The sequence below is a fragment of the Oncorhynchus kisutch genome, unplaced genomic scaffold (genome assembly GCF_002021735.2).
Source record: "Oncorhynchus kisutch isolate 150728-3 unplaced genomic scaffold, Okis_V2 scaffold768, whole genome shotgun sequence".
NCBI classification, from domain to species: Eukaryota; Metazoa; Chordata; class Actinopteri; order Salmoniformes; family Salmonidae; genus Oncorhynchus; species Oncorhynchus kisutch.
This window is the reverse complement of record NW_022262713.1, coordinates 21,451-46,138: the sequence shown is the minus strand read 5'-3', so window position 1 is coordinate 46,138 and position 24,688 is coordinate 21,451. Positions and strand designations below refer to the sequence as shown.

Here is a 24,688-nt window from a genome sequence, read left to right as displayed (position 1 = left end):
CTCTGGGTTGGAGGTAATGTTGACAGGCAGCAGAGTGTCTCTGGGTTGGAGGTAATGTTGACAGGCAGCAGTATAAATGGGAAGCAGGAGAAGTAAAAGTGGTCGGTGGCTGGCGCTCCAGCCAGACTGAAGAAGACAGATAAGCCAGGATTTGGGATCCAGATTATCTACAAACTTCCAGTGTGTCACCCTGAGAGAGAGACTGAATGGGTGCCGGATGGGGGGAGAGAGGGAGTGGTGTGCTCTTCTCTGTGTCACCCTGAGAGAGAGACTGAATGGGTGCCGGATGGGGGGAGAGAGGGAGTGGTGTGCTCTTCTCTGTGTCACCCTGAGAGAGAGACTGAATGGGTGCCGGATGGGGGGAGAGAGGGAGTGGTGTGCTCTTCTCTGTGTCACCCTGAGAGAGAGACTGAATGGGTGCCGGATGGGGGGAGAGAGGGAGTGGTGTGCACTTCTCTGTGTGTCTCTCCTCTGTGACTTTGCCACCATCTGCCCCAGCCACGTTCTCTCTCTCAGGCCAGGTACCTTGTAGTGCAGACGTCAGCGTTTCCTTCTCTCCTCTCTCTTTGTCCCTTTCCTTTCTGCCCTGTTCAATTATCTGATCTACTGGTGCGTTCACACCTACTGTCTCACACACACACGCGCCACTCACTGTCTCTAAGGGTCATACACATGCCTGAAAATGGTCCATTTCCATCTTTATTTCATTAATGTTATCTGACCCTCCAGCGCAGCGGGGAAAGGAACTGTCCTCTGGTTGGTTTTAGAGGACGGGGCCAGGAGAAGAGGGAGTGTGTGTGTGTGTGTGTGTGTGTACAGACGGTGTCTCAGCAGCAGCCCGAGTGGAGCATGGAGCCTGCCAGCCGTTCTGTCTAAATCAGACTCCGCTTTCGTCTCTGACTCTCTAGGACCTCTCCCTGTACACACACGCTCTCGAACACACACACACACACACACACACGAAGAGCAGAGGCATTGAGATGTCGTCCCCTGCTGCCTCCTGCTCCTCTTCAAACTCAGAACACTTCTCTTTGCTCTAGTCTACATGACAGGAAACTGGGTCTGAGAGAGAGAGATGTGAAACTGGGTCTGAGAGAGAGAGATGTGAAACTGGGTCTGAGAGAGAGAGATGTGAAACTGGGTCTGAGAGAGAGAGATGTGAAACTGGGTCTGAGAGAGAGAGATGTGAAACTGGGTCTGAGAGAGAGAGATGTGAAACTGGGTCTGAGAGAGAGAGATGTGAAACTGGGTCTGAGAGAGAGAGATGTGAAACTGGGTCTGAGAGAGAGAGATGTGAAACTGGGTCTGAGAGAGAGAGATGTGAAACTGGGTCTGAGAGAGAGAGATGTGAAACTGGGTCTGAGAGAGAGATGTGAAACTGGGTCTGAGGGAGAGATGTGAAACTGGGTCTGAGGGGAGAGATGTGAAACTGGGTCTGAGGGGGAGAGATGTGAAACTGGGTCTGAGGGGGAGAGATGTGAAACTGGGTCTGAGGGGGAGAGATGTGAAACTGGGTCTGAGGGGGAGAGATGTGAAACTGGGTCTGAGGGGGAGAGATGTGAAACTGGGTCTGAGGGGGAGAGATGTGAAACTGGGTCTGAGGGGGAGAGATGTGAAACTGGGTCTGAGGGGGAGAGATGTGAAACTGGGTCTGAGGGGGAGAGATGTGAAACTGGGTCTGAGGGGGAGAGATGTGAAACTGGGTCTGAGGGGGAGAGATGTGAAACTGGGTCTGAGGGGGAGAGATGTGAAACTGGGTCTGAGGGGGAGAGATGTGAAACTGGGTCTGAGGGGGAGAGATGTGAAACTGGGTCTGAGGGGGAGAGATGTGAAACTGGGTCTGAGGGGGAGAGATGTGAAACTGGGTCTGAGGGGGAGAGATGTGAAACTGGGTCTGAGGGGGAGAGATGTGAAACTGGGTCTGAGGGGGAGAGATGTGAAACTGGGTCTGAGGGGGAGAGATGTGAAACTGGGTCTGAGGGGGAGAGATGTGAAACTGGGTCTGAGGGGGAGAGATGTGAAACTGGGTCTGAGGGGGAGAGATGTGAAACTGGGTCTGAGGGGGAGAGATGTGAAACTGGGTCTGAGGGGGAGAGATGTGAAACTGGGTCTGAGGGGGAGAGATGTGAAACTGGGTCTGAGGGGGAGAGATGTGAAACTGGGTCTGAGGGGGAGAGATGTGAAACTGGGTCTGAGGGGGAGAGATGTGAAACTGGGTCTGAGGGGGAGAGATGTGAAACTGGGCCTGAGGGGGAGAGATGTGAAACTGGGCCTGAGGGGGAGAGATGTGAAACTGGGCCTGAGGGGGAGAGATGTGAAACTGGGCCTGAGGGGGAGAGATGTGAAACTGGGCCTGAGGGGGAGAGATGTGAAACCTGGGCCTGGCCTGAGGGGGAGAGATGTGAAACTGGGTCTGAGGGGGAGAGATGTGAAACTGGGTCTGAGGGGGAGAGATGTGAAACTGGGTCTGAGGGGGAGAGATGTGAAACTGGGTCTGAGGGGGAGAGATGTGAAACTGGGTCTGAGGGGGAGAGATGTGAAACTGGGTCTGAGGGGGAGAGATGTGAAACTGGGTCTGAGGGGGAGAGATGTGAAACTGGGTCTGAGGGGGAGAGATGTGAAACTGGGTCTGAGGGGGAGAGATGTGAAACTGGGTCTGAGGGGGAGAGATGTGAAACTGGGTCTGAGGGGGAGAGATGTGAAACTGGGTCTGAGGGGGAGAGATGTGAAACTGGGTCTGAGGGGGAGAGATGTGAAACTGGGTCTGAGGGGGAGAGATGTGAAACTGGGTCTGAGGGGGAGAGATGTGAAACTGGGTCTGAGGGGGAGAGATGTGAAACTGGGTCTGAGGGGGAGAGATGTGAAACTGGGTCTGAGGGGGAGAGATGTGAAACTGGGTCTGAGGGGGAGAGATGTGAAACTGGGTCTGAGGGGGAGAGATGTGAAACTGGGTCTGAGGGGGAGAGATGTGAAACTGGGTCAGAGGGGGAGAGATGTGAAAATGGGTCAGAGGGGGAGAGATGTGAAAATGGGTCTGAGAGGGGTGTGGAAATGGGGTCTGAGGGGGAGAGGGGTGTGGAAATGGGTCTGAGGGGGAGAGGGGTGTGAAAATGGGTCTGAGGGGGAGAGGGATGTGAAAATGGGTCTGAGAGGGATGTGAAAATGGGGTCTGAGGGGGAGAGGGGTGTGGAAATGGGGTCTGAGGGGGAGAGGGGTGTGGAAATGGGGTCTGAGGGGGAGAGGGATGTGAACATGAGCTGAGAGAAAATACATTTTAATGTACATAGTAGTCAGACTCTGCCTATATTGATTGGCTGAGCTCTTTAGTGGGATGCACGTTGACATCCAACATGTGTGACGTATGTATTCAGCCTTCCTGTTGTTCTGGACCACAATATTCATTAACCTTGTAGTCTTGTTAGCTAAACTCCTCCTTTTTGTGGTCCGTTTGGGACAGCAGCAGTCTCCTGTATCAGCTGGCCAGTCGGTGAGGGGCTCTAAGGTACAGTCGGTGGATTAGCATGATGCCTGGCATGTCTGCCTGGCAACTACCACATAATCATTTTATCTCCGGTGTTTCTGCTGAGAAGACGGATTTATCCCGCATGTCTTATTATATATTTGCCTGCTGTTGACTTGGTTCTTGTGATGTAGTGAACAGGGGGGTTCATACTCATTCTGTGGAGGCCCTAGTGTCCGAGGGTTTGGGGTTTGTCATTTCAGTTAAGACCGAGACAACCAGGTGAGTGCAGCTCTTTACTAATTAGTAACCTTCATTTATCAATGGAGTACCAGGGACCTGCAGACACTCTGCCCTCCGTGGAATGAGTCTGACACGTGATTAAAGTCATCCCTTTAAAAACATCCAGTGGAATGAGTCTGACACGTGATTAAAGTCATCCCTTTAAAAACATCCAGTGGAATGAGTCTGACATGTGATTTAAGTCATCCCTTTAAAAACATCCCGTGGAATGAGTCTGACATGTGATTAAAGTCATCCCTTTAAAAACATCCCGTTGAATGAGTCTGACATGTGATTTAAGTCATCCCTTTAAAAACATCCAGTGGAATGAGTCTGACACGTGATTTAAGTCATCCCTTTAAAAACATCTAGACTTGTGGTGGCGCGTTAGTATTATTTATCTCCATTTGCATGATGTTCAGATGTTTAAACTGACTTATTTACGTGTTTGCTAACCATCACGTTAGTTACATGCTTGGATTGGATTCACCCAAGTCATTTTGAGGTCTGAACATATTCTGTTGGTCGTGATTGGTGCTTGCTGGCCTTTACGTCTTGGTTTGTATTTTTATTTGGTCGGTTCGCGTTTTGAAATGATCAACGCACGTTATCTAAAGGAATATATTTTTAACCGTTGTCAATATACTGTACTCTCCCTCAGTCCAGGGCCAAGGTAAAGTTAGTACGGAGCCTGGCTGTCTGTGAAGAGTCCTCTCCTCCCTTTCTAACTGCACACCAGCTGACTCCAGATCCTCAGGTAAACCTTTAGTCACACACACACCTCTCTGGGTAAACCTTTAGACACACACACACACACACCTCTCTGGGTAAACCTTTAGACACACACACACACACACACCTCTCTGGGTAAACCTTTAGACACACACACACACACACACCTCTCTGGGTAAACCTTTAGACACACACACACACACACACCTCTCTGGGTAAACCTTTAGTCACACACACACCTCTCTGGGTAAACCTTTAGTCACACACACACCTCTCTGGGTAAACCTTTAGACACACACACACACACACACACACCTCTCTGGGTAAACCTTTAGTCACACACACACCTCTCTGGGTAAACCTTTAGTCACACACACACCTCTCTGGGTAAACCTTTAGTCACACACACACCTCTCTGGGTAAACCTTTAGACACACACACACCTCTCTGGGTAAACCTTTAGACACACACACACCTCTCTGGGTAAACCTTTAGACACACACACACCTCTCTGGGTAAACCTTTAGACACACACACACACACACCTCTCTGGGTAAACCTTTAGACACACACACACACACACACACACACACACACACCTCTCTGGGTAAACCTTTAGACACACACACACACACACACACACACACACACACACACACACACACACACACACACACACCTCTCTGGGTAAACCTTTAGACACACACACACACACACACACCTCTGAGTAAACCCCCAGACGACTCCTTCTACCACATTAGCTGTGGCTCATTTCACAAACGTCACTCTGCCTTCTCACCGGACACACACACGAGCCAGAAGCTAGAGGGCCTTGCATTTCATCCAGTCAGCACTAACTTCATCAAACCCACGAGGGTGTTCTCCACCACCAGCCGTTTTGTGTGTGTGTGTGTGTACCTGCGGTGTGTGTGTGTGTGTACCTGCGGAGTGTGTGTGTGTGTACCTGCGGTGTGTGTGTGTGTGTGTGTGTGCGTCCTGTATTACTCACATCCATTTTAGAGAAGATTGTATTTTCGCGTGTCAGAACATGGAGTCCTGTGGATTGATATAATTGAATAGTAAGGTTGTCACTATGATGTTAGTTCCTCCAACCCATTCCTTTGTCTGGCAGCGCCACTCAAACATGTCCTTGGCTAATGGTGTTTGAAGTGATACAGGTTTTTTTGGGGGGGGGGGGGGTTGTCTTTCTATGTTAAGTTGCAATTTTTTATGCCAATTATTTCTCCTTGAGTGGAAATGTTTCCTTGGTGTAGACGAGAAAACGAAATGATTCTACTTCTCTGTAAAGATGCATTGTCCTTGTTGTGAAACCGGTTACTAGGAAACCCTGACTGGGTGTTTAAATGGATAGACTTCCTTGAACTAGTGAGATTTAACCCCCTCCTTCTCCGAGTTCTATTCAGTCCTCTTTCACTCTTATCTATCTTTCTCTTCTTCCTCCCTCTCTTTCTCCTCTTTCTGTCTTATGCTCTCTCATTCGCCCTCTCTCTACTTACGCTCTCTCATTCGCCCTCTCTACTTACGCTCTCTCATTCGCCCTCTCATTCGCCCTCTCTCCGCTTACGTTCTCTCATTCGCCCTCTCTCCACTTACGTTCTCTCATTCGCCCTCTCTCCACTTCCGCTCTCTCATTCGCCCTCTCTCCACTTCCGCTCTCTCATTCGCCCTCTCTCTACTTCCGCTCTCTCATTCGCCCTCTCTCTACTTCCGCTCTCTCATTCGCCCTCTCTCTACTTCCGCTCTCTCATTCGCCCTCTCTCCACTTACGCTCTCTCATTCGCCCTCTCTCCACTTACGCTCTCTCATTCGCCCTCTCTCCACTTACGCTCTCTCATTCGCCCTCTCTCCACTTACGCTCTCTCATTCGCCCTCTCTCTACTTCCGCTCTCTCATTCGCCCTCTCTCTACTTCCGCTCTCTCATTCGCCCTCTCTCTACTTCCGCTCTCTCATTCGCCCTCTCTCTACTTCCGCCCTCTCTCTACTTCCGCTCTCTCATTCGCCCTCTCTCTACTTCCGCTCTCTCATTCGCCCTCTCTCTACTTACGCTCTCTCATTCGCCCTCTCTCCACTTACGCTCTCTCATTCGCCCTCTCTCCACTTACGCTCTCTCATTCGCCCTCTCTACTTACGCCCTCTCATTCGCCCTCTCTCTACTTCCGCTCCCTCATTCGCCCTCTCTCTACTTCCGCTCTCTCATTCGCCCTCTCTACTTCCGCTCTCTCATTCGCCCTCTCTCTACTTCCGCTCTCTCATTCGCCCTCTCTCTACTTCCGCTCTCTCATTCGCCCTCTCTACTTCCGCTCTCTCATTCGCCCTCTCTCTACTTCCGCTCTCTCATTCGCCCTCTCTCTACTTCCGCTCTCTCATTCGCCCTCTCTCTACTTCCGCTCTCTCATTCGCCCTCTCTCTACTTCCGCTCTCTCATTCGCCCTCTCTCTACTTCCGCTCTCTCATTCGCCCTCTCTCTACTTCCGCCCTCTCATTCGCCCTCTCTCTACTTCCGCCCTCTCATTCGCCCTCTCTCTACTTCCGCCCTCTCATTCGCCCTCTCTCTACTTCCGCCCTCTCATTCGCCCTCTCTCTACTTCCGCCCTCTCTCTACTTCCGCTCTCTCATTCGCCCTCTCTCTACTTCCGCTCTCTCATTCGCCCTCTCTCTACTTCCGCTCTCTCATTCGCCCTCTCTCTACTTACGCCCTCTCATTCGCCCTCTCTCCACTTACGCTCTCTCATTCGCCCTCTCTCCACTTACGCTCTCTCATTCGCCCTCTCTCCACTTACGCTCTCTCATTCGCCCTCTCTCTACTTACGCCCTCTCATTCGCCCTCTCTCCACTTACGCTCTCTCATTCGCCCTCTCTCCACTTACGCTCTCTCATTCGCCCTCTCTCTACTTCCGCTCTCTCATTCGCCCTCTCTCTACTTCCGCTCTCTCATTCGCCCTCTCTCCACTTCCGCTCTCTCATTCGCCCTCTCTCCACTTACGTTCTCTCATTCGCCCTCTCTCCACTTACGTTCTCTCATTCGCCCTCTCTCCACTTACGTTCTCTCATTCGCCCTCTCTCCACTTCCGCTCTCTCATTCGCCCTCTCTCCACTTACTCTCTCTCATTCGCCCTCTCTCCACTTACGCCCTCTCATTCGCCCTCTCTCTACTTACGCCCTCTCATTCGCCCTCTCTCCACTTACGCTCTCTCATTCGCCCTCTCTTTACTTCCGCTCTCTCATTCGCCCTCTCTTTACTTCCGCTCTCTCATTCGCCCTCTCTCCACTTACGTTCTCTCATTCGCCCTCTCTCCACTTCCGCTCTCTCATTCGCCCTCTCTCCACTTCCGCTCTCTCATTCGCCCTCTCTCTACTTCCGCTCTCTCATTCGCCCTCTCTCTACTTCCGCTCTCTCATTCGCCCTCTCTCTACTTCCGCTCTCTCATTCGCCCTCTCTCCACTTCTGCTCTCTCATTCGCCCTCTCTCTACTTCTGCTCTCTCCACTTCCGCTCTCTCATTCGCCCTCTCTCTACTTCCTCCCTCTCATTCGCCCTCTCTCTACTTCCGCTCTCTCATTCGCCCTCTCTCCACTTCCGCTCTCTCATTCGCCCTCTCTCTACTTCCGCTCTCTCCACTTCCGCTCTCTCATTCGCCCTCTCTCTACTTCCGCTCTCTCATTCGCCCTCTCTCCACTTCCGCTCTCTCATTCGCCCTCTCTCTACTTCCGCTCTCTCATTCGCCCTCTCTCTACTTCCGCTCTCTCATTCGCCCTCTCTCTACTTCCGCTCTCTCATTCGCCCTCTCTCTACTTCCGCTCTCTCATTCGCCCTCTCTCTACTTCCGCTCTCTCATTCGCCCTCTCTCTACTTCCGCTCTCTCATTCGCCCTCTCTCTACTTCCGCTCTCTCATTCGCCCTCTCTCTACTTCCGCTCTCTCATTCGCCCTCTCTCTACTTCCGCTCTCTCATTCGCCCTCTCTCTACTTCCGCTCTCTCATTCGCCCTCTCTCCACTTCCGCTCTCTCATTCGCCCTCTCTCCACTTCCGCTCTCTCATTCGCCCTCTCTCCACTTCCGCTCTCTCATTCGCCCTCTCTCCACTTCCGCTCTCTCATTCGCCCTCTCTCCACTTCCGCTCTCTCATTCGCCCTCTCTCCACTTCCGCTCTCTCATTCGCCCTCTCTCTACTTCCGCTCTCTCATTCGCCCTCTCTCTACTTACGCCCTCTCATTCGCCCTCTCTCCACTTCCGCTCTCATTTGCCCTCTCTCTACTTCCTCCCTCTCATTCGCCCTCTCTCTACTTCCGCTCTCTCATTCGCCCTCTCTCTACTTCCGCTCCCTTCCTCACATCTCTTTCTTTGTTGCTTTTCTGTAGTAATATTAGTTATTTTGTTAACCAGTTGTGCTGAATAACTACAGCAAAGCCTCCCTGAGAGGCAGAGGATGTCTTCTTTTTCTTACCTTTTATTTAACTGGGCAAGTCAGTTGAGAACAAATTCTTATTTTCAATGACGGCCTAGGAACAGTGGGTTAACTGCCTTGTTCAGGGGCAGGACAGATTTGTACCTTGTCAGCTGGGGGATTTGATCTACCAACCTTTTGGTTACTGGGCCAACGCTCTAACCGCTAGGCTACCATTATATCACTAATGTAAACATTACATCTACCTTCCAGAAACCACTGGCTCCTAACTTCTTTCCCTAGTTGCCTCTATCCTGAAGTGGTATTTAATTTAAGCTTCTTGCAGCCAGCCCTCTGAATCTGTGTTCCAAATGGCACCCTATCCCCTATGGGCCCTGGTCAAAAGTAATGCCCTATATAGGGAATAGGGTATAATTTAGGTCGCAGGCTGAGTTTCAGTGTGCTGTTCAGCTTTTAGCTCCTCTCTGCCTTTTGTACTAGTGTTGAATAGTGAATCAGAGCAGGGAATGAAGCGCAGCAGAGATTAAGATGAGTAGTGGGGTTAAGCCAAGGTCATGGCTGGGATGCTGAGAAGGCCTTGAAACACACACAACTGGAATGATAGGAATGTACATTTCTCATTCAAGTCAGTACTGTCAAATGGTTATATTCTCCATGCTCGCTAAGCCTTAGACATTTAACAATTCATATTTTAGTAGTTTAGCAGACTCTTATCCAGAGCGACTTACATGCACAATTAGGGGGTTAGGGCAAGGACACATGAACCAATTTTTTTTCACCTAGTCAGCTCGGGGATTTGAACCGGCAACCTTTACTGGCCCACCGCTCTTAACCACTTGGCTACCTGCCACCATTATAACATATAATTAAAGCGAGTGTCAAATGGCCCCCCCCATTCTAGTTATTGTATTTATATGCTAGTCTTCCAAAGGGAGTTCTTTCATGTGGTACAATAAAGGAAATGATTGATGTTAAGGTGTGGAAGGTGAGACAGGCTTTCTATTGGATGGATGTTAAGGTGTGGAAGGTGAGACAGGCTTTCTATTGGATGGATGTGAAGGTGTGGAAGGTGAGACAGGCTTTCTATTGGATGGATGTGAAGGTGAGACAGGCTTTCTATTGGATGGATGTGAAGGTGTGACAGGCTTTCTATTGGATGTGTTCTCTTCCCCCAACATAAAGCAGATCTATATTTGACAATCAGTATTCACTCCTCTGTAGGTCCATGTACTGTTAGTGTTTGTTTAGTCACATCATTGTAATGTCAAAATGACGTATGATTTTCGGAAGTTTAAAGATGAAATAAAACAATGTTAATCGTTGTGATGTAATTGACGAGGTGTTTATCGTACGTAGAGGAGGAGGGTTTAACACTCTGTGCAGCACAGGGTTTTAGCTGAGCTGTTATTTGAAATGAAAACGGTGCTCTCGTAGTAAATAAGATGTTTTTTTTTTAATGAGGTCGGTCGGCATGTACTTGTTTTCACAAGCTAAACATGTAAAACCCTTAAATATGTTTTCATTAACTTCCAACCAAGTTTGCGATTGTGAGGACAATTAGATGCTAATTCTTAATGTGACATGCTAATTAATTCAGTCTATTTTAATTTAATTGTAGTGTACTTCTCATATGGCACCCTATTCCCTACAGCGAGGGGGGGAAAGTATTTGATCCCCTGCTGGTTTTGTATGTTTTCCACTGACAAAGAAATGATCAGTCTATAATTTTAATGGTAGGTTTATTTGAACAGTGAGAGACAGAATAACAACAACAAAAATCCAGGAAAACGCACGTCAAAAATGTTACAAATTGATTTGCATTTTAATGAGGGAAATAAGTATTTGACCCCCTCTCAATCAGAAAGATTTCTGGCTCCCAGGTGTCTTTTATACAGGTAAAGAGCTGAGATTAGGAGCACACTCTTAAAGGGAGTGCTCCTGATCTTAGTTTGTTACCTGTATAAAAGACACCTGTCCACAGAAGCAATCAATCAATCAGATTCCAAACTCTCCACCATGGCCAAGACCAAAGAGCTCTACAAGGATGTCAGGGACAAGATTGTAGACCTACACAAGGCTGGAATGGGCCAAAAGACCATCGCCAAGCAGCTTGGTGAGAAGGTGACAACAGTTGGTGCGATTATTTGCAAATGGAAGAAACACAAAAGAACTGTCAATCTCCCTCTGCCTGGGGCTCCATGCAAGATCTCACCTCGTGGAGTTGCAATGATCATGAGAACGATGAGGAATCAGCCCAGAACAACACGGGAGGATCTTGTCAATGATCTCAAGGTAGCTGGAACCATAGTCACCAAGAAAACAATTGGTAACACACTACGCCATGAAGGACTGAAATCCTGCAGCGCCCGTAAGGTCCCCCTACTCAAGAAGCACATATACAGGCCCATCTGAAGTTTGCCAATGAACATCTGAATGATTCAGAGGACAACTGGGTGAAAGTGTTATGGTCAGATGAGACTAAAATGGAGCTCTTTGCCATCAACTCAACTCGCTGTGTTTGGAGGAGGACGGATGCTGCCTATGACCCTAAGAACACCATCCCCACCGTCAAACATGGAGGTGGAAACATTATGCTTTGGGGGTGTTTTTCTGCTAAGGGGACAGGACAACTTCACCGCATCAAAGGGACGATGGACGGGGCCATGTACCGTCAAATCTTGGGTGAGAACCTCCTTCCCTCAGCCAGGGCATTGAAAATGGGTCGTGGATGGGTATTCCAGCATGACAATGACCCAAAACACACAGCCAAGGCAACAAAGGAGTGGCTCAAGAAGACGCACATTAATGTCCTGGAGTGGCCTAGCCAGTCTCCAGACCCTAATCCCATAGAAAATCTGTGGAGGGAGCTGAAGGTTCGAGTTGCCAAACGTCAGCCTCGAAACCTTAATGACTTGGAGAAGATCTGCAAAGAGGAGTGGGACAAAATCCCTCCTGAGATGTGTGCAAACCTGGTGGCCAACTACAAGAAACGTCTGACCTCCAACAAGGGTTTTGCCACCAAGTACTAAGTCATGTTTTGCACAGGGGGTCAAATACTTATTTCCCTCATTAAAATGCAAATCAATTTATAACATTTTTGACATGCGTTTTCTGGATTGTTTGTTGTTATTCTGTCTCTCACTGTTCAAATAAACCTACCATTAAAATTATATGATAGACTGATCATTTCTTTGTCAGTGGGCAAACGTACAAAATCAGCAGGAGATCAAACACTTTTTACCCCTCACTGTATGTAGTGCACTACTTTTGACCAGGGCTCATAGGGAATAGGCTGCCATTTAGGATACAGATTAATCATGGGGATATTGCTAGTAGCTACCACTGAAGCTTTTATTTTTTACCCTTCAAATTCTCATCCAGATATCCCAGTCCTTTGATAAGGAGGAGCTGTCTGCCAAGGAGGAGAAAGAGAAGGTGGAGAAACCAGAGAAGATGTCCAGGAAAATGCTGTCAAGAGGTGTGTGAGAGAGTTGGCGGAGAGGTTGATTATCTTTGTGTTGAAAATATAATGGCCATCGCTGCCTTCAGACAGACACGGTTGTGTGTTACAATACAGGACCTTGGAGACGTGAGTTTTAGTCTAGAGAACTAATGAACTGATTCCGGAACATTGAGCTCTCTGAGAATTCTAATATAGAATCCTAGGAGACATTGGGTGTGTTCGTAAATTCACTCTGGCTGTCTACTCCCGGGTTCAGAGCACTCACGTCGGAGTGTGCCAGAGCGCACAATAACCCATTTATTTACTAATGCACAACACCCGTTGAATATGAATATATTATATATGACCAGTGTAAACGTAAGCCCAGTTCGTGCATTCGGAAAGTATTCAGACCCCTTGGACTTTTTCCCACTTTTGTTACAACCTTATTCTAAAATGAATTAAATTGTTTTTTCCCCTCGTCAATCTCACACAATACCTGGTCCTCTTGTGTCTAGATTCCAGCCAGGACTACACAGACTCTACTGGAATAGACCTGCATGAGTTCCTGGTCAACACTCTAAAGAACAACCCCAGAGACAGAATGATGCTGTTGAAGTTGGAGCAGGACATTCTGGATTTTATCAGTAATAATGAGTAAGTTATTTAATAAAAACATTTAATGTATTTTTATAAATTTATAGTTAATGCAATTTTATTCGAATTCAATTCTATAGTTGTAGTATTTTAGCCTTTCAGTAAAGCTCATTCAGCTCTTGTGTCTCCTAGAAGCCAGAAGAGGAAGTTCCCTCCCATGACTTCGTACCATAGAATGCTGCTACATCGAGTGGCTGCCTACTTTGGCATGGATCACAATGTTGACCCCACTGGGAAGTCTGTCATCATCAACAAAACTAGCAATACAAGAATGTATGTTTTTCAGTTGATACCAGTCAGTTTTAAAACATTTTTAAATACATTATTACTAAACTACAATAATACATTTTATTACATTCTATGAAGCTTAAATACATCAAATTGCTTTGAAAGTAGAAAGTATGTATTTGGTGTAGGTTTGTTTTTCCCCACTCCTCTAAACTTCCAGCAATGTAAATTGTTTTCCACAGACCAGATCAAAAATTCTCAGAACACATAAAAGACGACAAAACGGATGATTTCCAAAAACGCTACATTCTCAAAAGAGACAACGCCAGCTTCGACCGGGAAGACGGCATGGTAGGCCGTTTCTGTGTTCCAATCAAATGTCAACTTGTGTCCCAAATGACACCCTATTCTCTATATAGTGCCCTATGAGCCCTGGTCAACAGAAGTAAAGTATATAGGGAATAGTGTTCCATTTAGGATGCATCCTCAGTGATATGTCTTTGAGAGGGTGACAATCTGGTGCTGCTTTGCGGAAGCTGCTGGCTAGGCTAAGCTGTGCGGAAGCTGCTGGCTAGGCTAAGCTGTGCGGAAGCTGCTGGCTAGGCTAAGCTGTGCGGAAGCTGCTGGCTAGGCTAAGCTGTGCGGAAGCTGCTGGCTAGGCTAAGTTGTGCATGTGCTTGCAGATACGAATGCGCCTGAAAGACGACAGGAGAAGCAAATCTATCGAGGAGAGGGAGGAAGACTATCAGAGAGCCAGGGACAGGATATTTGCACCAGATGTGAGATTTTGGCTAATCAATTTAGATTAATGATGCATTTGTGTTTATTATGAAGTAAAATATGGATAGGCTTTATGGACTGCAAATGACATGTAAGTAAGACATTCAAATAGATGTATTTCTTTCTACAGGGAGATCATTTCCACCTAGATGGAAGGTAAATATTATTCACATATCAGTCTAATTTGACACTTACAACATTTGACTGGTTGGTCCAACGTGGACGGTTTGTCTGGTTGGTCCAACGTGGACGGTTTGTCTGGTTGGTCCAACGTGGACGGTTTGTCTGGTTGGTCCAAAGTGGACGGTTTGTCTGGTTGGTCCAAAGTGGACGGTTTGTCTGGTTGGTCCAAAGTGGACGGTTGGTCTGGTTGGTCCAAAGTGGACGGTTGGTCTGGTTGGTCCAACGTGGACGGTTGGTCTGGTTGGTCCAACGTGGACGGTTGGTCTGGTTGGTCCAACGTTGACGGTTCGTCTGGTTGGTCCAACGTGGACGGTTGGTCTGGCTGGTCCAACGTGGACGGTTGGTCCAACGTGGACGGTTTGTCTGGTTGGTCCAACGTGGACGGTTGGTCTGGTTGGTCCAACGTGGACGGTTGGTCTGGTTGGTCCAACGTGGACGGTTGGTCTGGTTGGTCCAACGTGGACGGTTGGTCTGGTTGGTCCAACGTGGACGGTTGGTCTGGTTGGTCCAACGTGGACGGTTGGTCCAAAGTGGACGGCTCGTCTGGTTGGTCCAACGTGGACGGCTCGTCTGGTTGGTCCAACGTGGACGGCTCGTCTGGTTGGTCCAACGTGGATTTGATACCCTTTGATAATGTTGCATGGTCATCTCCCCATGCAGGAGCCCTGATGAAGAGGCTTGTATCAGCACTCAACAGAGGCGGCAACTCTTCAGGTACTTCCTTTCTGTCACAGATCTCTCTCTCTCACACACACACACACACACACACACACACACACACACACACACACACACACACACACACACACACACATATCCATCCATTCCTTGTTTCCTCAGACTAGGGGACGGGCGGTCAGCCAGCAGTAGACAGAGCAGCTCTGAGAATGACCCCAAGAACTGTGATGCCCGGCCGTGGAGCAGCACTGATTCAGACAGCTCCAACCGTAACCTGAGGCCGACCATGACCAAGGCCAGCAGCTTCAGCAGCATCTCTGTCCTCATCAGAGGAGACAGCTCAGCCAGCAGCAAGAGCACTGGACGCCTCTCCAAAACAGGCAAGTAACTGGGGGAGGGTGGGGGGGGGTAGTCAAATGCACGTGCGACGTATGGTGTCCAGTCTGCTTTGTTCCACAGCATAGTGAAGCACCTGTTTTAATAACAGAATGAACCCTAAGAATGAAAAAAAAAAATCTGTGTCCATGACTACTGATTTACCCCAAGTGTGGTCAGTCACCCTTAGACAATGTGATACACTAGTTTCTGACTGACATGAGTTGGAATTGGTCCTTCACTGTGTGTCTGTGTGCACCATCCCTGTTTAATACAGGCATACTGGGGGAATGGAGACCCTGTTTTCTTTGTTTCTGCTGTTTTGGTTCTTCCTCGTTCCTTGTCTTTTTGTTGTTGTTGCTGCCTTTGTTCTGGAGGCTTTTCCTCTTGGTTTCATGTGACTCCATTTCCACACTGACTGCGCAGTTTGTTCTTTAACGTTGTTTACGAAGACGGGGCTCACTTTGTGCAGCACAACATCAGCTCTGCTGCTACTGGGAGGCCATTTTGTGTTCCTGTTCGCTCTGTCCTGTGGCTCATCTCTTCTGCATGCAGTGCATGTCATCTTTTTGGTTCTTTGGCGTCATTTCGCATCTTTTGGTTTTAGCATTTTTTCTAATTTTGTTACAGTATCCCCAATTTCTTTAAGTGCTGGTTGTTTAGTTTGTGTAGAAAACATGAAGAATGATGGCCATCACAATTCTGAATTCATTGGCTTTTACTGTTGGCAAGACAGAGAGACATGTTTCTCTCCTCTCCAGTAATACGTCCAGAGACCAAACTGGAGCCCAGATTTCCTCTCTTGTCTGTCCAGATTTCAAAGCTCCTGATGGCTTTGCTTTTGACATCAACTATTAGAGGTTTGCGTACGTGCCAGACGACGAACTTTGACGTTCTACACCAGGAAAAGTTGTCTGTGGTTGCATTACTGACAAACTAATAACATGTTTGTGGTTATACTCTTTAAGATGTGGACCACTTAAAATTACACTTGATACGGGCTCATGCAAGATGCCCACAGAGGGACAAATATCACCTATAGCCAATGAATTCACTCACCGTGTGTCCCACTTTTGAATGGACCAATGGCTATGCTGCTTCTACCCCTGTTACTGCAGAAGTGACCAATAGCTGTCGTCCTTGTACCCCTGCCCAGAGGCTGGCTGTGCATGTGTTACAAGCCACGGTCTCTATTTTTACTTTTTATTTAACTAGGCAAGTCAGTTAAGAACAAATTCTAATTTACAATGAGGGTTACACCTATAGGACGCCTTTCTTGATCCTCTCTGTAGGACGTTTAGTGATCTTTTCATCCCTCCCTCCTCTAGGTTCTGAGTCTTCTAATAGTGTAGGGTCTTCTACGAGTTCCATCTCTCGCCCCCAAGTACTCCACCTGCCTCTCCCTGTCCCAGCTGCTCTAACCCAGGCAGCCGGCCCTGTCGGGGGCCCCAGCACGGTGCTACCTACACCCTCCTCCTCCTCTGCGTCCTCCGCTGCCACGGCCCCCAGCAGTAGTAGAGCTTCTGTACACTGTGATCGGGGCAGCAGGAATGGCCCGGCACCTGCATCCGGCCCAGCGCCAACCCAGGCCACTGCTAATGCTACTAGTTACTATTTGCTTCCCCCAGAAGCCACAGGGATACCGCCTGGCAGTATACTGGTCAACCCACACACAGGTTGGTATCTTCTGATCAGGGTTGGTCCTCGTCCTCAGTTCATATAGGCTGATTGGCCCGTCTCTGTGCTGTCTTTATTTTGGGTTTGATGTGATGTTTTATTCCTGGTTGGTTTTGATCATAGTTCTTGTAAAACAAACTTCTTATTCAGTCTATAAGTCTGTCTGCTCTTCTCTTAAGACTGTTCCTGAAATTTCCACAAACTACATATTTTGTTTTGGGTCACATTTTTATCAAAGCCTTTCCAGATTGAATGGACTAAGGGAGTTGGTAAACCTGTGTATATATTCATGGTGTAGTCATTATTCAGGATACATGTTACTATAGCATAACTCCTATTGACAAAATTATACTCAAATGTCCTATAGCCTCTACTGCAGGGCTGTCCAACCCTCTTCCTGGAGATCTACTGTCCTGTAGGTTTTCAGTCCAACCCTCTTCATGGGGATCTATTGTCCTGTAGGTTTTCAGTCCAACCCTTTTCCTGGAGATCTACTGTCCTGTAGGTTTTCAGTCCAACCCTCTTCCTGGAGATCTACTGTCCTGTAGGTTTTGGCCTGAAAACCCACAGGATGGTAGATCTCCAGGAAGAGGGTTGGACTGAAAACCCACAGGATGGTAGATCTCCAGGAAGAGGGTTGGGCCGCCCTGGTTGGGCCGCCCTGGTTGGGCCGCCCTGGTCTACAGTGTATCTAAGTTTGTTGTTCCCCACCTGCAGGCCAACCCTTTGTGAACCCTGACGGCAGTGCTGTGGTCTACAACCCCTCGATGACCTCACAGCAAGGTGGGAGGAGCCAGCAGCCCTTGGCCCCTCCCCTACCACCCCCAGCCCCGCACCAGCCAACCAATCACGTCCTCTCCCAGGTCAGTCAATGAGTCGACAGCTCATGTATCCCTTCAGCCCATTCACTCCCTGCATGCAGTCATTTCTTTACTCTACCTGTTCTCAATTAATATAGTAGATTAGAATACATCATTTTTAATTCATGCCTCCTAATTTCCCAGAGAACATTCATCTACGAGCTAGGGCTGAGTGAATTATCCAGATATCAATCAGGTTCAATTAATTGTGATATTAATCAGCCAGCTCTAGTTCCTCCTATTCAATCACCTCTGACTTCTTAACTTAATGGAGGTCTCTCTCCTCTCTTTCCCTCTGTTCTGTCCTTTTCTCCTCCTTCAGCCGGTTCGGCATCTCCAGCCCTCTGCTCCACAGCCGATCCAGTACTCAACCATCTCTTACCCTCCTCCTCAGTTCCTGCCACTCTCCTCTAACCAACAATACACTTTGGTACCTATCAATCCTCTCTATCTCCCACCTGTCTGTTTCTGTCCAGTTGCCTCTTCAGCACCTTGTCACTTTAATTAGGTGGTCTTTTATAAGACATGGTCGTTACGTGTGTTAATTCCAGACGTGTATATTTTTATACAGAATCTTTGATGTAATGTATGATGGAAAGCCATCTTTATCTGGGAAGACTTTGTGATTGAAGTAGTGTTCAGCAGGATCCTGGATCATGTTCATTTGGCAGAAGACATTTGAAACCAGCAGTTTATCCAATGGGAACCCAGAACCTTGTTTTCTGTTGCAAAATGTCTTGCAACTGAGTGCTTGTTGAACATGACCCTGTTTGCCCTTTGACCCAGTTGGGTAGAACATGACCCGGTTAGGTGGAACATGACCCTGTGACCCGGTTAGGTGGAACATGGCCCGGTTAGGTGGAACGTGGCCCGGTTAGGTTGAACGTGGCCCCGTTAGCCGGTTAGGTTGAACGTGGCCCCGTTAGCCGGTTAGGTTGAACGTGGCCCCGTTAGCCGGTGAGGTTGAACGTGGCCCCGTTAGCCGGTGAGGTTGAACGTGGCCCCGTTAGCCGGTGAGGTTGAACGTGGCCCCGTTAGCCGGTGAGGTTGAACGTGGCCCCGTTAGCCGGTGAGGTTGAACGTGGCCCCGTTAGCCGGTGAGGTTGAACGTGGCCCCGTTAGCCGGTGAGGTTGAACGTGGCCCCGTTAGCCGGTGAGGTTGAACGTGGCCCCGTTAGCCGGTGAGGTTGAACGTGGCCCCGTTAGCCGGTGAGGTTGAACGTGGCCCCGTTAGCCGGTGAGGTTGAACGTGGCCCCGTTAGCCGGTGAGGTTGAACGTGGCCCCGTTAGCCGGTGAGGTTGAACGTGGCCCCGTTAGCCGGTGAGGTTGAACGTGGCCCCGTTAGCCGGTGAGGTTGAACGTGGCCCCGTTAGCCGGTGAGGTTGAACGTGGCCCCGTTAGCCGGTGAGGTTGAACGTGGCCCCGTTAGCCGGTGAGGTTGAACGTGGCCCCGTTAGCCGGTGAGGTTGAACGTGGCCCCGTTAGCCGGTGAGGTTGAACGTGGCCCCGTTAGCCGGTGAGGTTGAACGTGGCCCCGTTAGCCGGTGAGGTTGAACGTGGCCCCGTTAGCCGGTGAGGTTGAACGTGGCCCCGTTAGCCGGTGAGGTTGAACGTGGCCCCGTTAGCCGGTGAGGTTGAACGTGGCGAAGAACGTTTGTTCTTAACTGACTTGCTTAGTAAAATAAAGGTTAGATAAATGTTGGGTAGACTAGATCGGGCCGTGTTCTGTCGGGTAGGCTGGATCGGGCCGCGTTCTGTCGGGTAGGCTGGATCGTGTCGCGTTCTGTCGGGTAGGCTGGATCGGGTCGCGTTCTGTCGGGTAGGCTGGATCGGGCTGCGTTCTGTTGTCCTCCTTTCCTGACCTGCTTTCACCCAACACATCCCTCTATGGCTGATTTACTGAAACGGTTTGTAATCATTAATTCAATACCAGATGTTGAATAATCCATGAGTAGATACGCTAAACTTCCAATTTCCTGCCACTGAACAGCTTGTCATAGATGACCTAGACTGAGGTAGCCGACTCTGGTGCTATAAATACCCAGTTTGGGTTCCCTGGGTGGTGTTCGGCATCAAACGGTAGAAAACTGACTGAAACGGGGAGAGACGACTAGAACTTGGCTCCAATAAGACACATTCATTTTCTGTTTCAAAATGTTTTGCTACGGTGTGCCCTAATAAATATGACCCTAATGATTTCGTCCCTGGTCTTGATGCACGTTGCCTCTGGCCCTGTCTGTTGATTGATTGGATTGGACCATTATAAAGGACATGTCCAGACAGTACACATGTTGTTTTCAGCATTGTTCTCTCCCCACAGCAAGAAGGGCTGGCTGCCCAGTTCAGCCACATGAGTGTGGTGCGCCAGGCGTCCAGCGACGTCACTAACGGTGGCCCCCACCCTGCCATGTACCCCTCGGGCCCTGTGGTGCTCCAGGCCCCCCTGCAGCACCAGCAGACTGGCTACATGGTGGCCCCTCCAGGGCCCCCTGTGGTGGGGCAAACCCAGGCCTACCCCGGCCCTGCACACCCTATGAGCCAGCCGGTCATGCAGCAGCAGCAGGGCTACATGCCACAGCAGGTACAACAGTTACAGTCACTCACATGGTCAGTCAACACACCATCTCATGGCATCGTCTACTTCCTACCTACTTGTTGGTCTCAGTCTCCTTCAGTAATATCAGTGATATTATCCAGAGATGATCACAATCTAGATTGACCTCAGATCCGCTCTGAGAAAAGTGTTCAGATTCCAAGGTGACCAGAGAAACTGTTGTCTGCTCATTGTCCTTCCTCTCCTGTAGATGCACACATGTTACTGTGCTCCAGCCCAGGACCCCCACTCCCACTGCAACCAGCACTATCGCCCTGTCAGCCCCGTGCACTACACCAGCCCCCAGAACCAGCCTCTTCCCCAGCAGCCAGGTAAACACACACACTGCTCTCTCTCTCTGTGTTTGTCTTGATTAACTGAGCTGTCTCCCAGTGAGCTGCAGTATTCTGTTTCTCTGCACCCTGGGGGGGGGACACAATTGTTATCTACAGCCTCCTGCCTCAACACAGCTTTGTTTTACTGGTTGTCTACAGCCTCCTGCCTCAACACAGCTCTGTTTTACTGGTTGTGAGCTACAGCCTCCTGCCTCAACACAGCTCTGTTTTACTGGTTGTGAGCTACAGCCTCCTGCCTCCAACACACCACAGCTCCTTTTTACTGGTTGCCTCCTGCTGAACGCAGCACTGTGGCCATTTACTGGCTTTAATGTGGAGGAATGCTACTCTATCGTCTGTCGGGGGAATTAGGAGGCATCTCTTGGGGCTGAGCAGAGGGACAAATTAGGCTATATACTGTCTACTAGTGCATAAACAGTGGAATATCCAGACACAGTGAAAATAATGACTGTTTACAAACCACTTGCATAAGGAAGTTGCTTCTGCAATTAAACAGTTTTGCTGAAGGCTACAGTATAAATGATGCTTGTGGGAATTGAACCTACAACCTCACCACACTCTTAACTCAGCCACACTGGACCACAGAGGTGTTGGTGATGGGAAAGTCTGGACTGGATCACAGAGGTGTTGGTGATGAAGACCAGGAGTCTGGACTGGAACACAGGTGTTGGTGATGAAGACCAGGAGTCTGGACTGGAACACAGGGGTCTTGGTGATGGGAAAATCTGGACTAGAACACAGAGGTGTTGGTGATGAAGACCAGGAGTCTGGACTGGAACACAGAGGTGTTGGTGATGAAGACCAGGAGTCTGGACTGGAACACAGAGGTGTTGGTGATGAAGACCAGGAGTCTGGACTGGAACACAGAGGTGTTGGTGATGAAGACCAGGAGTCTGGACTGGAACACAGAGGTGTTGGTGATGAAGACCAGGAGTCTGGACTGGAACACAGAGGTGTTGGTGATGAAGACCAGGAGTCTGGACTGGAACACAGAGGTGTTGGTGATGAAGACCAGGAGTCTGGACTGGAACACAGGTGTTGGTGATGAAGACCAGGAGTCTGGACTGGAACACAGAGGTGTTGGTGATGGGAAAATCTGGACTAGAACACAGAGGTGTTGGTGATGAAGACCAGGAGTCTGGACTGGAACACAGAGGTGTTGGTGATGGGAAAATCTGGACTAGAACACAGAGGTGTTGGTGATGAAGACCAGGAGTCTGGACTGGAACACAGAGGTGTTGGTGATGAAGACCAGGAGTCTGGACTGGAACACAGGGGTCTTGGTGATGGGAAAATCTGGACTAGAACACAGAGGTGTTGGTGATGAAGACCAGGAGTCTGGACTGGAACACAGAGGTGTTGGTGATGAAGACCAGGAGTCTGGACTGGAACACAGAGGTGTTGGTGATGAAGACCAGGAGTCTGGACTGGAACACAGAGGTGTTGGTGATGAAGACCAGGAGTCTGGACTGGAACACAGGTGTTGGTGATGAAGACCAGGAGTCTGGACTGGAACACAGGGGTCTTGGTGATGGGAAAATCTGGACTAGAACACAGAGGTGTTGGTGATGAAGACCGGGAGTCTGGACTGGAACACAGAGGTGTTGGTGATGAAGACCAGGAGTCTGGACTGGAACACAGAGGTGTTGGTGATGAAGACCAGGAGTCTGGACTGGAACACAGAGGTGTTGGTGATGAAGACCAGGAGTCTGGACTGGAACACAGAGGTGTTGGTGATGAAGACCAGGAGTCTGGACTGGAACACAGGTGTTGGTGATGAAGACCAGGAGTCTGGACTGGAACACAGGGGTCTTGGTGATGGGAAAATCTGGACTAGAACACAGAGGTGTTGGTGATGAAGACCAGGAGTCTGGACTGGAACACAGAGGTGTTGGTGATGAAGACCAGGAGTCTGGACTGGAACACAGAGGTGTTGGTGATGAAGACCAGGAGTCTGGACTGGAACACAGAGGTGTTGGTGATGAAGACCAGGAGTCTGGACTGGAACACAGAGGTGTTGGTGATGAAGACCTGGAAAGCGGAGTGGCAGAATGCGGGGCCGGGATGCTGTCTGAGAGTTCTATGATTCTCACAGTGAACCGGTCTCTTTTTCAGCCCCTCACTTCTCTTCAGTCTCTCTCTCCTCTCCTCCAGCGGTCTCTATTTTCAGCCCCTCACTTCTCTTCAGTCTCTCACTCTCCTCTCCTCCAGCGGTCTCTATTCAGCCCCTCAACTCTTCTTCTCCAGCGGCCATAATGATGATGACTTCCTGTTCCTTCAGGGTCGTCATCTGTGTTATTACAATGTGTCTTTTTGGAACCGTTCAGTCCTGCAGATTACAACATAAAGGCACACTGACAATAGACATAAAGCACCTGTTAGCAACTTCCTATTTCACCTGCTGTACCAAGGCAATCCAACCCCGTTCTCTGTGAGCTCAGGTGGAATGGTGTGTGGGGGATATAATGGGAGAGTCATTTCATGCTTGGTTTGTGAGCAGAGGTCTGGAGAGAGACTGGAGGGCGGTCAAAATAGTGTCCCGCTCCTTCACATATGAAACCATTCATTGTATATTGGTCTCGTCTTGTTCCACTTTTCCTGATTGGGGCTAAAGAATGTTCCAGTCACCTTTTTTTTTTACAAAAGGACGACGACGACTAATGCGGTCCCTGGATTTCTCTGTGAGAAGCAGCAGGCTGTAACCTTGACATTCAGCTGTCCACTATAGAACAAGCACTACTATTTCCAGCACCGGTTTGACTTTACTAGAGAGACCACCCTTTTGACTTTACTAGGGAGACCGCCCTTTTGACTTTACTAGGGAGACCGCCCTTTTGACTTTACTAGGGAGACCGCCCTTTTGACTTTACTAGGGAGACCGCCCTTTTGACTTTACTAGGGAGACCGCCCTTTTGACTTTACTAGGGAGACCGCCCTTTTGACTTTACTAGGGAGACCGCCCTTTTGACTTTACTAGGGAGACCGCCCTTTTGACTTTACTAGGGAGACCGCCCTTTTGACTTTACTAGGGAGACCGCCCTTTTGACTTTACTAGGGAGACCGCCCTTTTGACTTTACTAGGGAGACCGCCCTTTTGACTTTACTAGGGAGACCGCCCTTTTGACTTTACTAGGGAGACCGCCCTTTTGACTTTACTAGGGAGACCGCCCTTTTGACTTTACTAGAGAGACCACCCTTTTGACTTTACTAGAGAGGCCACCCTTTTGACTTTACTAGAGAGACCGCCCTTTTGACATTGCTACGGAGACCGCCCTTTTGACTTTACTAGGCAGACCGCCCTTTTGACTTTACTAGGGAGACCTCCCTTTTGACTTTACTAGGGAGACCGCCCTTTTGACTTTACTAGGGAGACCGCCCTTTTGACTTTACTAGAGAGACCGCCCTTTTGACATTGCTACGGAGACCGCCCTTTTGACTTTAATAGGCAGACCGCCCTTTTGACTTTACTAGGGAGACCTCCCTTTTGACTTTACTAGGGAGACCGCCCTTTTGACTTTACTAGGGAGACCGCCCTTTTGACTTTACTAGGGAGACCGCCCTTTTGACTTTACTAGGGAGACCGCCCTTTTGACTTTACTAGAGAGACCTCCCTTTTGACTTTACTAGAGAGACCGCCCTTTTGACTTTACTAGAGAGACCGCCCTTTTGACTTTACTAGAGAGACCGCCCTTTTGACTTTACTAGAGACCACCCTTTTGACTTTACTAGAGACCGCCCTTTTGACTTTACTAGGGAGACCGCCCTTTTGACTTTACTAGGGAGACCGCCCTTTTGACTTTACTAGGGAGACCGCCCTTTTGACTTTACTAGGGAGACCGCCCTTTTGACTTTACTAGGGAGACCGCCCTTTTGACTTTACTAGGGAGACCGCCCTTTTGACTTTACTAGGGACACCTCCCTTTTGGCGTTGCTAGGGAGACCTCCCTTTTGGCGTTGC

At 49.1% G+C, this 24,688-nt stretch overlaps 1 protein-coding gene across 15 annotated transcripts in view; it reads left to right on the top strand.

Annotated features, from left to right (window-relative positions):
- The window catches only part of LOC109876722 (R3H domain-containing protein 1), a 59,636-nt gene that overhangs the window by 21,079 nt on the left and 13,869 nt on the right, over positions 1–24,688 (top strand). For 5 of the 15 annotated variants that reach the window (XM_031816248.1, XM_031816247.1, XM_031816245.1 and 2 more), the window contains exons 4-18: positions 3,458–3,502; positions 4,404–4,499; positions 12,282–12,378; positions 12,861–12,999; positions 13,132–13,272; positions 13,470–13,578; positions 13,911–14,006; positions 14,138–14,163; positions 14,851–14,904; positions 15,031–15,248; positions 16,572–16,919; positions 17,638–17,783; positions 18,103–18,210; positions 20,102–20,362; positions 20,586–20,706. In XM_031816248.1, coding sequence (XP_031672108.1) covers positions 3,458–3,502; positions 4,404–4,499; positions 12,282–12,378; positions 12,861–12,999; positions 13,132–13,272; positions 13,470–13,578; positions 13,911–14,006; positions 14,138–14,163; positions 14,851–14,904; positions 15,031–15,248; positions 16,572–16,919; positions 17,638–17,783; positions 18,103–18,210; positions 20,102–20,362; positions 20,586–20,706 — 2,005 coding nt within the window. Of the gene's footprint in view, positions 1–3,457; positions 4,500–12,281; positions 12,379–12,860; positions 13,000–13,131; positions 13,273–13,469; positions 13,579–13,910; positions 14,007–14,137; positions 14,164–14,850; positions 14,905–15,030; positions 15,249–16,571; positions 16,920–17,637; positions 17,784–18,102; positions 18,211–20,101; positions 20,363–20,585; positions 20,707–24,688 lie in introns of all 15 variants that reach the window. The other 10 variants (XM_031816250.1, XM_031816249.1, XM_031816259.1 and 7 more) reach the window with 10 other exon arrangements.